Source organism: Phocoena sinus, chromosome 11, assembly GCF_008692025.1.
Source record: "Phocoena sinus isolate mPhoSin1 chromosome 11, mPhoSin1.pri, whole genome shotgun sequence".
Classification (NCBI taxonomy): Eukaryota; Metazoa; Chordata; class Mammalia; order Artiodactyla; family Phocoenidae; genus Phocoena; species Phocoena sinus.
Window position 1 is genome coordinate 36,739,552 of NC_045773.1, and position 16,783 is coordinate 36,756,334.

A 16,783-nucleotide genomic window follows, 5' to 3' on the forward strand; every position below is an offset into this window, starting at 1 on the left:
GTCGAATCTCTGTGCTCTGGAGGAAGAGGATGGGGTGTCTGGGGACACTGGGAAACCATGGGAGTCAGAGGTTGGGAACTGTTGAGCTGTGTTCTTTTGGGGACCCCATGAAGTTACTTGTTCTCCAGGGCCCTCGTTCCTCTGTCCTGGGAGGTCCCTGATTACTCTTGAGAGGCCCTCACCATTGGGCTCCTGAGAATAGGAGGGGCCCCGCCAGCAAACAAGTGTTGAACTCACACCAGGCCTTTGGTGGTGGGTCCCCAGAACCTCCACTCCTTTTTTGTTAGCAGGTTGGTTTTGCTGACCCACTCTCAGAGTTAGATGTGGATTCAGGGCACTTGGGAACAGGATAATGATGCCAAGTACCAGCAGTCAGCACGCATGTTGCCATGTGCAGTGCTGGGGGCCTCGTGTGCGACGCTATTGCCTACCTGCTTACCAGGAGGTAGGCACCCTTCTGACCCATCTTGCAGAGAGAAAGGCATTTGCCCAGGATCACTGAGGGTCAGAGCAGGGCATGTGGCCCAGGTGGGTTCCTGAGGTCAGGTGGTGGGCAGCTCAGGAAGGGTGACTGTGGAAGATGGTGTGTGGTGCCCGTGATGTCTGTTGACTGGTGATGTGACTTGTGCCCCGCCTGGTTCAGGTTCTCCCCGGATGGGCGGCTCATCGTGTCTGCCAGTGACGACAAGACTGTCAAGGTGTGGGACAAGACCAGCCGGGAGTGTGTCCACTCGTACTGTGAGCACGGCAGGTGAGTCCCCAGACCCTGTCCTCCACTTGTAGGCGCTCGAGAAAAGCATAGACCTGGGCTCGAAGAGGCCCTAGTGGCCTCCAGTGGCGGCACTTGGGGCCCACCGCCATGTCTCTGCTGCTCCCTGGCTCTGTATCTTTTCGCTTGTGGGTGGAAGTTTCTGCCTCATCCCCATCCCCACAAACAGTAAGAGTGCTTAACCTCAAGGCACGAAACTCTTTTTGAACATCTTTATTGGAGTATAATTGCTTTACAATGGTGTCTTAGTTTCTGCTTTATAACAAAGTGAGTCAACTACACATATATCCCCATATCTCCTCCCTCTTGCCTCTCCCTCCCTCCCTCCCTCCCTATCCCACCCCTCTAGGTGGTCACAAAGCACCGAGCTGATGTCCCTGTGCTATGCAGCTGCTTCCCACTAGCTAGCTGTTTTACATTTGGTAGTGTATATATGTCCATGCCACTCTCTCGCTTTGTCACAGCTTATCCTTCCCCCTCCCCGTGTCCTCCAGTCCATTCTCTATGTCTGTGTTTTAGAGAAAAACAAATACCGTATGCTAACACATATATGTGGAATCTAAAAAAAAGAAAAATGTTTATGAAGAACCTAGGGGCAGGATAGGAATAAAGATAAAGGTAAAGGCATGAAACTCTCAAGGCCTCTCTTTTCCCTTCACTTTCTAGTTCTCAAAATTGTGACACGTCTGTCTAAAGAAGTTGAACCCAGACCCCCAAAAGGATGTTCTCCTTGGTGATGACTTTATAAATGAAAGGCTAATCAGGTCTTGTAGTGGATGGTGGCTGTTCATATCATGCTGCATCACTGAGAGGGATGAGCCTGCATTTGAGCAGGGACCCACCCAATCTGGGTTCCTAGATGAACCTCAGCGTCTGCCCCTTGTTAGGCTGGGAGCCCCAGGTAAGGGTCCCTCCTGAGGGCTGGCCACGATACCAGCCTGGGTGTCACATATGAGTATATCGAGGGCTCTTGGCTTGTCTTCTAGAAATAGGTGAGCCAGTGGTTCTGGGACCCTGCTGGCCCTTGATGTCTGGGCCTCAGGTGGCCCTGCCTCCTGCTCTGGTAGGGGCACCAGCTCTAACTGAAAGCACCCGAGCAGCTGGCTGACCTTTGGTCTGAAGTCCACTTTCTCTGCTCGCATTTAGAAGTTGGTGCTGAGACTTGCTCCCTGGTAAGTGCCCCTCAGGTCACTGCTAGCCTCTGTTCTCACCCTCTCCTTCTTGTTCTCCCTTGGCCGCCTGGTAAAGATACAGGGCAATAGGGAGGTATTCTGGGCTGAGGGAAGAGTGTGAGCAGGTGTGTGGCGATGGGGATGTGCTGGATGTTTGGGGGTCTGTTTTGAGCCGGGGCAGACCTCCTACAGCATGCGGTGGCCCCCTTTCCAGCTTTGTCACCTACGTGGACTTCCACCCCAGTGGCACGTGCATCGCCGCCGCCGGCATGGACAACACGGTGAAGGTGTGGGACGTGCGGACTCACCGGCTCTTGCAGCACTATCAGTGTGAGTGTCCCCGAGCGGCTGCAGTGGGACTGTGCCACGCCGGGTGTCCGGCTCTTGGCTGCGGGGCTTAAGTGGGCCTGAGGACAGCTGTGGCTGGCTTGGGGTTAGGGGGGAGTCCTGGGTCTGTTGGGATCTTCAGGGGTGGGTAGTCTGTGGCGTGGCTGTCCAGGAACCTTGGCCCGGAGATAGAGCGTGGTGCTAACTGGCATCCACCAGCCCTTCGGTGCCCACTTACGAGGTGGCAGAACCTCATGCACACTGCGGTCCAGATGGGGGCTCTCAGTGGGGCTCTGGCCAGGGCTCCTCTTTAGGGGCACTTCTCAGGGGCTGCCGATGCCACTCACCTCCCCCTGTAATGGAGGCTCTGTCCTCCAGGGCCAAGGTGACAGCCCTGGAGGTGGTGAAGGAGACAGGTCTGTCAAAAGAGGTCAGTGTTGGTGGGACCTTGGCCACCTCTGGTTCCACAGTGTCCTCCACAGATGTGGAGCCATGAGCCATATGGAGGGTCGACTTGGTAGGGGGCCAGGCTTGGAAGCCAGCCCTGGTGCTGTGCCCCCTTATTTATATATATATTTAATTATAGCCCTTGGAAGGCAGGGCAGCGGGCTGTCTACGTGGGCTGGTATTGGGCTGCAGGAGGGAGGTGGGAGTGGGGGCAGATTTGGGTGAGCTTACGATGAGAGAGCTGAAGGTACTGGGATATGGAACTGGCCTCAGAGCAGGTATGACTGGGCAGAGTCCTAAGTCACCCCAGTTGTGGGGATGGGGCCCAGGGAAGGGAGCCGGTGAGGGAGTCACCATCAACTGGGAGTTGTGCAAGGGGCAGAATGGGTGGGCAGGCCTGGGGGCTCAGGGCGGAGACCAGGGAGAGTCAGAGCTGGCATTGTTTAAAGAACTGCGGTTGTTGACTTGAGATTAAGTTTCAAGTCCATGGGCTCACTTCCAAAATTCACACCTGAAAATGGGAAGGACATATCTGGAGAAAAGTGTGGGGCGTGGGGTTCAGAGCTCTTCCCTTAACACCCCCCACAAGCCCTTCCAATTCTCAGATGTTTGAGGCCAGGACTTTCTTGGGGTAACTGAAGGAACAGATCTTCCAAGAAGGGGGAGTGGATCCTGGTCTTGAAAAGCACATGGTGGAGGGTGGCTCTGCACCCAGCTTCAGCATTTTTAGCAGTGTGACTTTGGGCAGGTTACTTGACTTCTCTGGGCCCCTGGCACAATGATAAGGCCTGTTTCTTAGGTGGTGTTGGGAGGGTGATGAGTTGGTCCATGACAAGAACTTACAGAGTGCCTCACACAAAACAGGAACCAGGCACAGTGTTAGTGACAATGACAGTGATGCTGAGTCTCAGTCAGGAGGTCTGGTCTCCCAGCAAGGTGGGCCCAGTTGGTCCAGGCTTGCAGTACTGTACACCACCACTAGGTGGCAGGGGCCAGCCATGAGAATGGTTCTTTTCTCAACAGGGAGTCCTGGGGTTTGTCACTGATGCTGTTTCAGACAGAGGCTTCCTGAACAGAGCCCCAGCAGGGTCTGCCCTCTACTTGGAGACCACGCCTCTCCCTCCTCTCCTTCACACTCAGAGGCCTTTCTCCTCCTGCTCTGGGCCAGGCCTGAGTTGGAGACTGGGTACATCTGGATAGCTGGCTGGGTGGAAGGTGGGAGGTGCAGAGGAGTGCTGGGCAGGAAGGCCACCTCTGAGTGTGGGGTCAGGAGGGAGGACTTGGACAGGGAGAGACAGGAAGGGAGGTGATGAGGCAGAGCAGTAGTTAGGAGTACGGGCTCTGTTTCCTGTCTGTGAAGGGCTGGTGGTAGCCAGCCTTATGGGGTTTGTGAGGATCTGATGGGAGAATCCACATGAGAATTACAATACACTACTGGGTACGTGGTTTGTACCACATATATCTTGATACTGGTGAAGAGAATCTCCAGGTGACCCTGGGAGAGTCCAGACCCACCTGTGATGGATCAGGAACCTAGGTCTGGTGTTGGCGACGTGCAGCAACAAGTACCTGTGGGGGAGGGCCTTGAATGCCATGCTCTAGCCCAGGGTCCCAAAGATGCAGCCTGGCTGGAAGTGCTGGGACAGGTGAAAGGGTGAGGGGCATCTGAGAGGACAGCAGTGCTGAGAGCCTGCTTGGGTAGGAAGCCATGTGCCTAGGTGACTGGTGGGTGGGCTGTCAATGCCCGATGTCGGGTGAGAGCTGGGCATCAGAGTGGGGCAGGGGTCAGGCCCATGGGGTGGGTTTTGGAGACTGAATAGAGGCAGAAGCTGATGCTATGGGGTGGAGGGGCCAGCTGGGCCTAGGGATCTGGGGTGTGAGAAGGCCACACCCTGCATCCCTGTGATTGAGGGGCTGTGGAAGAAAAAGGTCCACAAGCAGCCAGAGTGAGCAGGGGGAGCCCGCTTAGAAAACCGTGATGGAGGGCTGAGGAGAGCAGAGCCAGGGGACTGAAGGAAAGCAGGGTCTCCTAAAGAGGGTGGTCAGGGGCGGCATGATGCAGAGCAGTTGAGAGTGGAGGGTGCTGGGGAGAGATTCCTGGGGGAGCAGGCTTGGCAGTGGGTGGCGGTGGGAGATCAGTGACTGGCAGGGCCCAGGGGTGGGGGTGGACTCGGATAGCATCAGAGGTCAAGTCCTGAGGGGACCTGAGGTGCATGAGGCTGACAGGCTGCACAGTGAGATTTCAGTCTGTTTTTGCTGCTGTCCTTTCCTCTTGTGATAGAGCCACTCAGCGAGCCTGCAGCATCTTATTCCTAAGCCACCCCTAATAGAGACCAGAGGCTTCAGGGGGCCTGGAGTATCCCATAAATAACCCGGTTCCCTCTGAGCTCCCTGCCCAATGCATGGCACACGGTGGGTATTCACAAGGCAGCAGACTCATCCCACCACCTCTGGGCTCAGCCTCCGGGGCTCAAGGAGAGCCTGGCAGGTCTGAGCTCCTTGGTTGGGGGGGACAGCCCTCACCCTGTTTGCTGGGGAGGGACCTGGTCAGGTGTGCTCAGCAGCTCCCCTAGAGAGCTCCGTGGCAGAACCTTCTACCTGAGAGACCCTCCTAGCCCCTGAGTAGCAGCTGTCCCCCCACCCAGAAGAGGTGCCGGGGGATCTCTTGGGAAGCTGATTGCCCAAGTAGGGCTCCCAGCCCCCCAGTAGCAGGCACGTGAGCTGTTTTCTATCCCTGACCCCTAGGACACCCAGGCGGAAGTGTTTAAGGACAGTGACATCCAGTGTCTTTCCTGATTGGGCTTTGGGCGCATAAGGCTGTTGGGCTCTTCTGAGAGAAATTGGTTCATGATACTGCAAACGTGTGGCCAGCAAGCGCAGCCAGCCTGTGGCCAGCCGCCATGATCTTGCTCCGTGGAGGGCACTTCCAGTCCCATTTTGGGTTGTTGGAATCACTCTGGGCTACAGCAGGCAGCTGGCACCATTTGTCTCAGGCGAGGAGTTTCTTGCTCTGGCCTATCACTGCAGGGAGCAGTTCTGATTTCCCAATTCAGCAAGGAGTTGGTGGGGCACTGGAGCCCCGGGAGTGCCAGTCCGCACGGAGGTGGGTTAGGCTCCGTATGCTCTGAGCCCACACTAAGACTGTTGAGACATCTGAGCAGCAGCAGCTCTGTCCCGGATCCCTTAATGTGCTTTGCCGTTTCCAAGCACGTGTGGGTTCATTATCCAGGGACAGGCCTGAGTGGTCAGCAGGGCAGGGCTACTCCCCATTTCACAGATGGGGTGTTTGAGGCTTGCCCAGGTCACGCAGCTGGGAGGCTATAGGTTCCTCTCACCGTGTTGATTCTAGTCATTTACTTGCCTGAGGCCCCCGAGAGGGCTTGGCTTGGCTCTCTCCAGAAACTCCAGTTAGAGCTCAGAGTCCCAGCTTCTTTGTCCACTGGTCCTTAGCACGTCCCTGGACCCCCTCTCTACCCCAGACATGGTCACGGAGGGTTTTAAAGCCGCTGTGCAACCAGCAGGGCAGGCCTGCACCCTTTTTGGTGTTTGGAGACTGAAAGGGTTGATCAGGAGGCAGTGTACCGTCCCACCTCCTCTGGCCAACTCAGCAGCTCTCACCCACCATCCCTGAGCGGGTGTTCCTACGACATTCACGAGATGACTGTTTGGAGTGTCCTTTGCTGCTGGTGTCAGAGCACCTTCACTGTGTGAACCCATAGCCTCTTGTGAGCCCACAGCCACTGTGTCACTAGTAATGCCAGTTGTGCGTTTTGAGAGGCCACCCTGGCAGAGCAAGCCGAGCCCCTTGTGGTGGGCATGTGGTGGGGCTCGGCGCTGGCGTGGCCTGCCCCAGAAGGAGACCTCCTGCTTGGGCACCTTGGGCACCTGTGGGTCTCTGTGGGCCCCATGGCCAGTTTGGAACCCATTGGGCAGTGGGCCAGATTTGCTGAGGGTTCTACAAGCAGAGCTGTGCGGGCAGCTTGTGGATAGCCAGGTCTCTCCTTAGGCCACCTGCTGCCCGCAGGCTGTGGCCCGTTCCCAGTACTTGGGGGCAGGGTCTGCAGTGGCCTCAGTCCCACCCTCCCTGGCATCCTGGTGACCTATAGAACATTGACGCTGGTACATCTCTGACCCTGAGCTGGAGTCCCTTCTTTGGGGTCGTGGTGGGGGTGGGGTGTAGCCCACATCGTGCCCAAATGGCAGCCTGCCATCAGCTGTCACCCATGTCTGCCATGGAGCTAGGCAGAGGGCCTACAACTTTGAGCTTGGTGAAAAGTGGATTGTCTGTGTGCCGTCACTGCTCAGGGCTTCGTGATGGGCGGCTCACCCCCTCGTGGGGCAGCCGGGCCTCCGTGGGAGACTGTCACGCAGGGCTGATTCTATGAGGCCTCCCTGGTACAGCCCCACCCTCGGCAGAGCCAGAGAGGCTGCTCCAGGCTGGTGGGGCCGGTGGGTGAGGCAGGAGAGCGAGTGGGGAAAGGTGGGGCTGGCACATTCCCGAAAGCCTGGCTTGCCAGGCTGAGCCCTGTTTTGGAGTAAGTGGTTCCAGATATTTCTACCCCAGCCAAGAGGCCTTAGCTATTTCTGCCATTAATAGTGGAGCAGGGCCTTGGGCACCCCTCCCTGGGCCGGTTGGGGGGATGGGCGGCGGTTCCCTCCCTTGGGTGGGCTTGACCAGGTGGGAGAACCTGGCTGGTAACCACGCCCTGCCCCTGCCGCCCTGCTGGTGCTGGGCAAGCCCTGTGTTTCCTGAGCTTGCCTCCCCCGATCCACATCCACGCTGCTGCTGGCTGTCCCCTGCCAGCTTTGTCTCGGGGAGGGGCTGGGGGGTGTTCATACCAGCACAGGCTGCCAGGAGCTACAGAAGCAAGAATAGCGCGCCCTTCTCCAGGCTCCGTGAGGCAGATGCGCCAGGAGCAGCATCTAAGGAGGCCCAAGGGGAGATTGGGGCGTGGTGAGATAGATGGAGGGCAGCTGCCTCTCAAAGCTGTCCTACTGTGGGCTGAGGGGTCAGGGGTGGGCGGGACCCCTCAGGGGGATCTCGCAGTGTTTGTGCCCCTCTCCCACCCCCACTCACCACAGCTGTGAACCAGCATTCTGGCGAGCACAGCCAGCCCCTCAGGAGCACACACTAGCTCGCAGACTATAGAAGCACAGCCTGAAGTACCTGCAGAGCCTGGGTCTCCTTCTCCCCAGGCGTGACACACTCGTTTGGGGGGAGGGAAGGCTTCACTTTTTATCATTTGCTCAGTTGTATAATCATAGTGACTATATTCTAATGCTGAAGAAATATTTTCTGGAAGTATGTAGAGTAATAATTAAAAGTCCCCCTATTCCTGTCCTCCCCAGAGAGCACCCCTGCTCTGTGTCTGGAGCTTCTGTCCACACCTTCCTCTGGGTCTGCACACGTGGGTGTGCCCCCCACACGTGGGGAGTCACGGGCACACCCTGTGCGCCACTAACGTTCTTTCTGCTGCTGCTTGTGGCTGGTGCCTGTTCAGTTCTGCTGGGGTCGGCTCTGGCTTTTTTTCTGTCCTTTCCATGCCCCCATTTCTGGTAAACACTGAGGGTGCCGCCCCCTGCCTCATGGCCCTGAGTGTGGGAGAGCGTCTGGCCGTGGGGCTCTGGACTCCGCCTCCAGGAGCTGGCTCTGGAGACCCCATCAGCCCTGCTCCAGGCCGTCTCTTGGAGTTCCTGGTGCTGAGAGAGTGTTTAGACCTAAAGATCGTATTATGTAAAGCCCTAGTGTCTCCCCTAAGTATCTTGGGAACGTGAATCCACACTCCCCGACACGTCTGCACATCGGCTGACCTGGTGTCTGGGGGGCTCCGTGTACCTCTGTCAGCTCTACTGAGGGCCGTTTCGTGGTGGGTGTGTTTACTGGTCCAGCAGTGGTTCCTGCAGTCTCACGGTGCCAGGATGAGGGGTTGATTTTAGAATTTGCCTTTATGTTTGTGGCAGTTCTGACTTGGCGGGGTCATGGTTATCCTAGCCCCTGTGGTTTTGCTCACGAGGCCTGTGTTAATGGGTACAAAGGCACCTGGGTCTTCCTCAGCAGCTACTCTACGTTGATGTCCCCATGTGGCCTGCCTGGTCCAGTTCACCTACTGACCAACTGCTTTTTGAGTCCCGCTCAGTGTCAGGCACTGAGCCAGGAGCCAAGGACCCAACACAGCCCCCTGCCTGATGGAGCACATCGTCTCATGGGGGACCCAGCCGGGAACCAAATAGCTGCACATAAATGTAAAAACCCTGCTGTGAAGAGACTCACGGTGCTTCCGGAGGGACCAAACAAGGGGGTGACCCTGATGGCGAGGTCAGGGGAGACTTCCCTGAGGGGGTGACTGAGCAGTGAGTGAGCTGCAGGGTCTGGGGAAGAGGCGGGCAAGAGTCTTCCAGGCCCAGGGAGAACAAGGGGTGGGAAGGTCCCACAGCCAGGGAGCTGACAGGGCTGGTGTGGCCAGATCTTGGAGAGCGAGGGACACCAGCATGGATGGTGGGGCTTGGGCTGGAGCAGTGGGGAAGAATCGTGGATGGGCTTGAGCTGTCGAGTGGGTTAAATGACAGGACCTGGAGTAGCATGGGATGCCAGGGGTAGCAGAAAGGGACATCAGGGCTCACTCTGTACAGAGGCCTCAGGCTTCACCTGGCAGCATGCCTACAACACCCTAACTTGTGGGTGCTGTGCCACAGAAGGAGAAACAGGCTCAGTGTGTGAAGATGCTCGCTCAGGGTCCTGGGGTGGGTCAGTCAGGAGGCTGGGATTGGAACCCGGGCCTAACTGGCTCCTGAGAGCGGGTCTTAAGCTGTTTTCTTGCCTGCTCCCATGCCCATCCTTTCCCCCAGGGCAGGGGCATCATATTGGCATTTCCAGGGGTTTTCTTTTCGACTCGGTTTCCCTGACGTAGCAGCATGTGAGACAGATTGAGCGTTATGTTTGAGCACTCTGTTCGGCTCTAGCTTGACTGCTTGGTGAGGAGGGAGAGGCGGAGGAATAGCTTGATCTCCCTGGCCTTGCCACACGTGCTCCCGCCTGCCCTGCGTCTCCTGCTGCCTGCCCTCATTTCTGGATGAGTCTCCTCCTGTCCTTTGTTTGTGCTGCTCTCCTGGGAGGTCCTTGTGGGGCTCTTCATAGCGGCTCTGGGCAATGGCCACCCCGGCCCAGACCTGTGCCGAGCCTTCTGGCCTGTCTTCTGGCTTCGTGGGCCTCCCAGCCCATCTGAGTGACGTCCTTCCTCCAGTGCACAGTGCGGCGGTGAACGCCCTCTCCTTCCACCCGTCGGGAAACTACTTGGTCACGGCCTCCAGTGACTCAACCCTGAAGATCCTGGACCTCATGGAGGGCCGGCTGCTCTACACGCTCCATGGACATCAGGTGAGGGCATCAGCCTGGGCTGAGTAGCATGGAGTGGGGTGGAGGCGCTGTCTTGAGGTGGCCCTTCCCTTGGAGCCCGATGGAGGGGTTCTGTGGTCCCCTCGCAGACTGCACATTGGGGTGAGGTGCAGAAGCAGGTTTCCTACCCACAAGACCTGTGACCTCTGGCAGAAGTGCTGGGCCTGGTGCTGCAGCTGAGAAGGGAGTACAGGGGTTCAGTTGGGTAGGGGGTCGGAACGGAGGCCTCTGGACATGGTTGACAGACTTTTCCCAGGGGCTGAATGGAATCTGTCCCCAGTGACCTCAGGCATCACTTGGTCCAGCAGTTGAGTAGAGCCCTGGAACTCATGCCCTGAATTGCCATCAGGCCTTCTGGGGCCCTTTGGAGGCAGAAACAACAGGTGTCTTGCAGAGGCGGGTGTGAAGGAGGGAAATCTCCCCGCACATTCATTGGGGAATTCCTAGAATTGAATCGAGGGAGAGAGGCCTTCTCTCTGAGCATCTTTCACCAACACATCCAGTGCCCTGGCCCCCTATGTGGGCAGTAGCTGGGCACGGGGCCCAGTGGGCGGTGGGCTGCTTGCGGTTCTCCCCTACAGCCGGCCTGGGTGTGGCTGAGCTGTCTCCTGCTGGGGCGTGGTCGCCACACCCAAGTGGGTCACGGGTGCAGAGACCAGAGCATTTCAGTTTGTCCACTTCTCCACCCATGAGCAGGGGAAGATGGGATGGAGAGTGGGGACAGGCTCTTGAGGGCTGAGGGAGGCCCTGGGCTGCTCATGTCTCTTGGGCCAGCAGCTAGGTGTGAGGCGTCTAGCCCAGGGCTCTCTGGATCCCACTGCCATCTGAGTCAGAGCACAAGGGGCCTTGGCCATGGCTTGGAGTGGGGGCATGGGCCTTTTCTTCTGCTTCCTTGGGACCTGGAGGCCGCTTGCCCTCAGCCTATGGTGACCCCTGGTCCTCTGTCAGAGAAATGTCTGGTGTGCAGGACCAGCAGGCCTGTTCCCCTGGTGTCGACACATCTAGGTGCCATGTATGGCCATTGCACTGGCGTGATCGCTGCTCCTATTGTCAGCCTGTGGGGGCGCCACCTTTGTTAGCCCTTTGGCAAGTAGTTACTTAGATTCACACGTAACCAGTTTCGGATCTTATAACCCGGAGGGCGTTTGAAAACCACATGAACGCTGCTACCTCTCCTGCTCTCACGAAAACGAAGGAAAAGCAATGCACAGAAACACTGTGCAGGCAGGTGCGTACCAAGTGATCGCCGAGCACTTTCTCCTTTCTTGTGGACATTCTTTAGACAGCTGACTCACCTCTCAGCCTGAGAAGGCTTGAATGCGGCATTTAAAAGGCCATTCCTGTGTTCGGGCCCAGCATCAGCACATATGGGAAACCTGTGGACATTGTTCTCCCGGAGAAGTGAGACAGGGGCCAAGAGAAACCGCGCAGTTGCCTATCTGCTGTTGAACCTGGAACTATGGGAGACAGGATGAGGGACAGCAGTGGTTTGGGGGTGTGGAGAACGGGAAATGGCTTCAGAAATCACTTCTTCCTCAGGGCACCAAACTCGCAGTGCCCAGAGGAAGGGGGAAGAAGGAGAAGTGAGCTCACCTCTGTTCATCTTGCCGTCCGTTTGTCCATTCATCATCCGCTTCCCAGCTCACCAGGCTGGGCGCCAGGGGTATGAAATGGATGTCGTGGTCCCACCCCCTGGGGCTCATGGCCTGGGAAGCAGGGGACTCTCTGGGGACATCAGCAGAGCCGAGGTGGCATGAGATGTGTTAGGAAACCAGGAGAGGCAGGTTGAGTCTTGGGTGGTACTTGGAGGGTTGGGTGAAGCAGGGTAGGCTTCTCCCCGCTCAGATGAAAGTGGGAGTTGGAGTGTGAGGCTCACATTTGTTTCTGTTCCAACTCCCCAAAGTCCCTATCAAATACAGAAACTTAGCATTGGTGTGCCATGGGTCTTAGGGGCTCTTCTTCCTGGAGTACCCATAACACAGCCCCACTGTGGGGTGCAGGGTGTGGGAGCCCCAGGGCCTGGCTTCCTCGGGGTTCCGCAGACCAATTCTGGGAGGAAGGAGCTGGCCAGAGCCCCATGCTAGCTTTAACCCCTCTCCTCTTCCTGGAGAGCTGATCTCTCCCTTTCTCCTCCTCCTCTTTCTCAAGACCTATAGTGAGACCACCATGCACTCACCGGTGGCAGCTCAGTGCTGGGTTCTCCAGCGGGCCACGTGGGCAGACCTGGCCCACTTCCTTTGCCCTCTCTGCCTCCAGGGCGCTTTCTTTTGGGCACAGAGTCTCGAAGAGTCTGGTCTCTGGGCTGATGTCGGAAGGCAAGTACGTGGTGTGTGTGTGTGAGGGGAGCTGCAAAACCGAGTCCCCCCTCTGTGCCCCAGTCTGCCAGGGTTTGCTGTGTCTCCTTGTTGGGTCTGACTCTGCCCTTGGGTTTGGGGCGATTCAAAGTCAGCTAAGGGTGGCTTCCTAAGGAAGGAGAGTGCAGTTGAGCAGCCTTGATTCGGGCAGTTGTTAAAATCAGTCCGCCAGCTGGACCAGATACCTAGTGTGGGCGGGCATCTGGGCCGGGAGCGGGAGCAGCTTTGCTCTCCCCGAGGGGACAAATCTGTGGAAGTTGGGCCTGTATTGTCACTGGGAGGCAGTGTGCTCCGAAAATGTCCCTGACCTATGAGGGTTTGTGACATGCTGTCGGGCCAGAGTGGCTCAGCTCCAGGAAGAAGTTCTTTGACACCCCTTCGGAGGATGTATTGCCCCTGCCAAGCCACAGGGAGAGGGCCTGCACCACGGGCTGAGGAGTGGGCTGAAGCCCCGCCCAGATGCTCTGTGCAGTGTCTGGTCCTCTTAGGCTCTCCCGCTCGTGAAGTCCCCTCCCTGTCCCGTCCTTCCAGGAAGATGCACAGCTGCACTCCTTGGTGACTGGAGCTTCCACATTCTGTTCCAGGAGGTAGTGAGGGCCTCACCAAGCACAGCTGTCACCAGCCACTTCCTGAAGCCTGTGGCGCCCACAGCTCCCAAGTGGTCCCAGATGCCCAGGGATTCTGTCCCCCAGATGAGAAGACAGATTTGAAAGCACTTTTGAGTCCTGGCGGGGGAACCGAGGTCCAGAGAATGATCTGGACGTGTAGGGGGTCTCGTGCAGCTCAGGGTTGTTGACCTGGAATGCGTACCCACATCTGCAGTTTCCACCACACCCACTGACCTCATATGTATGGCTTTTAGAAGTTGTGATCTCACTCTTGTTTTCAGATCACTGGTCTGTGTAGGAGGCCAGTGGGCCTCATAGCTTCTTGTGTTCCAGCCTTGCTGCTAGGTGATGGCGTTCTGGTCCAGCAGGAGAGGAATCCCCAGGAAGCTTTGGTTTGGACTTGGAGGACCTCCTTGTAACCGCCCTCAGGCATAGCCCCGAGGGAGCCGTAGAGGGAGGGCTATTGAGTTGTTCTGCCACGTGGAGCAGCCACCCCTTCAGGCCTCCAGGTCCACGCTTATGAGAAGAGATAGTGCAGGCCGGGGGTCAGAGGCCAGCCGAGAGGAGCCTGCCACAGGGAGCTGGTGCTGCGGGGAGCCAGACCTTGAGCAGGAGAGGGGGCTCTGTGTGTGGCAGGGAAGTGTCTCCGTGTCCTGTGAGAGGGCCGGCCTGAGCCAGCCCCACTGGGGGAAAAGTGAGGAAGGGTCAGGGGAGGCCATGCTGTTGGGTAGAAGCTCTCTTGCCTGAGTTGAGGCCAGAAGTCTCTCATTGTTTCCTAAAGGCATAGGGGCACCAGGACAGGCACATGCCAAGTGCAAAGCTGAGATCAGGATCACCCAGTGTGGGCTGGGCCCACGTGCTGGCACTGAGGACAGCTTGTGCCCCGAGGAGTCTGACCATGCCGGCAGTTTGGTGGTTCTCTGGCGTGCATGTGATTGGTCACACTTCCATCGCCCATGTGAGGCCGGCTTACCTGTGGGGCTGGGGCTGGACGGCAGTTACAAGTTTATTGTGAGCCTGAAGGATTCTAGTGCTTCTCCCCTGCAGTCCTGGCTTTGGGACTCTGAGCCACAAAGGGCCATTCAGGGGGTGTGGCTGGTGGCTGAGTGAGGCTCCTGCCCCGTGGGAGCTTGACGCCACGTGTGCTGTACCCCAGAAACAGCTCCTTGGCTGCAGCTGGGGCTCATGTGGCTCTTCAGAGGCTTCCACAGGGTGGATGTCTCCAGGTGATTTGGGGAACAGGCCAGAGAGTTGAGCAGGCCCTTTGCTGGCTCCAACCCCACACGGGCCCTGGCCCCTCACCGCCCTGCTACCCCTGCTGTGCAGGGGCGGCAGGTTTCCAAACTCAAGCCGAGCAGACACTGGCATCTTTGCCAGGGCAGGGGGGTGGGACAGGCTGAGGAGCCTGTTGGGGCTGAGAGGTTGGGTCGCCCTCTGCTTCCAGACAAATCTGCCCATCCGGATGGAGAGTGGACAGAGCAGGCAGGCAGGCACTGCCAGCCTGGATATGGTGCACTGTCCTCCTTCCTCCGCCACTGGGGACACCGGGGTGATTTCTCTCTCAGTGATTGGGCTGGAAAAGAGCCTGCACCGGTCACCTTTGCCAGCTGCTTTGACTGAGACCACCTGCTGGATACGTTCGGTTGGGGAGGGTTCACAGCCTTGTCTGATGCCCAGATTTCTAAGGAAACACCCCAACATTTCCAGGGATGAACAGCTTGTACCCACCTGTTTCTGGTTTAGAAAAATGGTGGACACTCCCATCTTGTTCAGCCAGAAAAGCCTGAGCCTTGGGGGACCACAAATGGGAGGAAAGGGTTTGGACGTTGGGGTCAAACCATTCTGGCTCCACCTCTTAGCCTGTGACAGTGGGCAAGACCTTGACTTTGCCAAGCCTTTCCTCCTCTGTAAGAACGATGCCCATATCTGTCATAATGGGAGAAGACATGTCCTCACAGATGCCGGTCCCTGTCCTGCACAGCTCTTGGAAAATGACCCCATGCTGTTCTAGATGAGAGCTCTTTAAAAGGCTGTTTAAAGTTTCTGTTATGGGCATGGACCTGGCACCATGGATGGGTAATGTTTGTTAGGAAACTGAGTACATATTAGGGGGCTCTGATGACTTAACGCCCACTGATGGGCACAGGGCCATAGCCTTCAGCCCCTCCCCCTCTGGGATGGGGCTCACCCATTTCCCCTCCTCCCACTCACCCACAGAGTCTCTGGAGGGTTTCTCTGGCTTCTTATTTTATTGAGGGTTGTTCTCATCTGCCCCAGAACATCCTCTTGCTCTGGCTTCTCTTTTGTCACACAACTCCTAAAATCCGTCCCACAGTGGGTGGGCTGTAGTGATTCCCCGACAGCTTGTCCGCACCAGCTGTCCTGAGTGGGTTCGGCCTGCTGCTGCCTTGGTCTACAGGTCTGCTTCCGTTGCCCTTTATTAGTCCCGCCCATCGGGTCTTTTCCAGGGCCTGACTCCTGGAGGACAGGCCGGGCTGGGTAGGGGTGCCAGCGCCCTCTCTGAGGCTCTGGGAAGTCTTGCTGTGGGGATCTGCCATGACCGGGACAGTTAAGCAGGAGGAAAGGGAGACCCTGCTTCTTGCTGGATCCTGTACAGACTTAGGGCGTCAGGTGCACGGGAGCTTCCTCACCCCGCTCACCCCACACTTTGCCGCAGGGAAGACCAGGAGAGGGGAGGGCTTTCCCACCAACGGCTGCTGTCTTTCGAAGCCTTGTGCCCCGAGCAAGGCCCCCATAGTTTTGTGTGGCAAATGTGGGGGCATCGTGCTAGAAATACAGATTTATTTTTCTGTATTTTCCGAAACATAATCTCGAGACATGCTCATTTGGTTTTAGTCCCCAGAGCTATTTGGGAGAGGAGGGTAGGCGGGGCGTGGGTGGGGCGTTAAATCTGGTGTTTGCGGCTGTGCAGTTGGCGTTCGTGTCTCTGTGGAGTGACTGAACCGCACAGGGATCAGTGGGCACGTGGTTCCCCGAACCTCAGCTGGCCCGCAGTGGAGCGAGCACCCATCACCCAGGGCCCAGAGCCCCAAACCCGGGGCAGCTGTGTGAGAGGCTGTGCTCGGTTGTCGAGAAATCACAGGCTCAGAGCACGGGGTCGGCCGATGCTACTGGCAGCTTGTGCCATGCCAGGGGCTGGGGCTGGGGCTGGGGAAGTGGCAACAAGGGGGACTCGCCCTCTAGGAGGAGAGACAGCAGGGGGACAGAGCGGCCTGGGCACGTGGCCCGCCCCTGGCTGCCCCAGGAGGAAGGAAGCTCTCAGAATGGGCCCCTCCCACCTCATTTCTCTGCGCCCTGTGGCCCTTGTGTAGTTGTTCATTTTGGAGACTCGCTTTGCTGATTGAGAGGCTTGGATGGTCTGCCTTGGATGGTTGAGCAGCTCCCGGGAGAAGTGAGGGGACATTAAGAGGGAGAGGAGCTCACTTACTCCAACTGAAGTAACCAAGAGCTCAGCCTGACCCCCTGTCCCCTGCCGGCAGCCCAGAGTTCAGGGCTGGGAACAGGTGTCCTTGGCCAAGGTCAGGAGCAGCCTAGGTGGCCGCTCCTTCTCTGCGGGGCCCCACAAAGGGACATAAGCACCAGTCCACAACAGGTCTAGCGAGTGAGTGCCAAGCCTCCCTCGCGGGGATTTGTGGAAGAATCGTCCTGGTGGACTGGGTTGCGGTGTCTTTGCCTGAGCATGGGCGTCAGAG

At 57.6% G+C, this 16,783-nt stretch overlaps 1 protein-coding gene across 3 annotated transcripts in view; it reads left to right on the plus strand.

Moving 5' to 3' along the window:
• POC1A (POC1 centriolar protein A) overlaps positions 1-16,783 on the plus strand; it is a 95,341-nt gene that overhangs the window by 24,594 nt on the left and 53,964 nt on the right. For all 3 annotated transcript variants that reach the window (XM_032650375.1, XM_032650373.1, XM_032650374.1), the window contains 3 exons: positions 644-751; positions 2,156-2,271; positions 9,957-10,090. In XM_032650375.1, the coding sequence (XP_032506266.1) occupies positions 644-751; positions 2,156-2,271; positions 9,957-10,090 (358 nt within the window). The remainder of the gene's footprint in view (positions 1-643; positions 752-2,155; positions 2,272-9,956; positions 10,091-16,783) is intronic.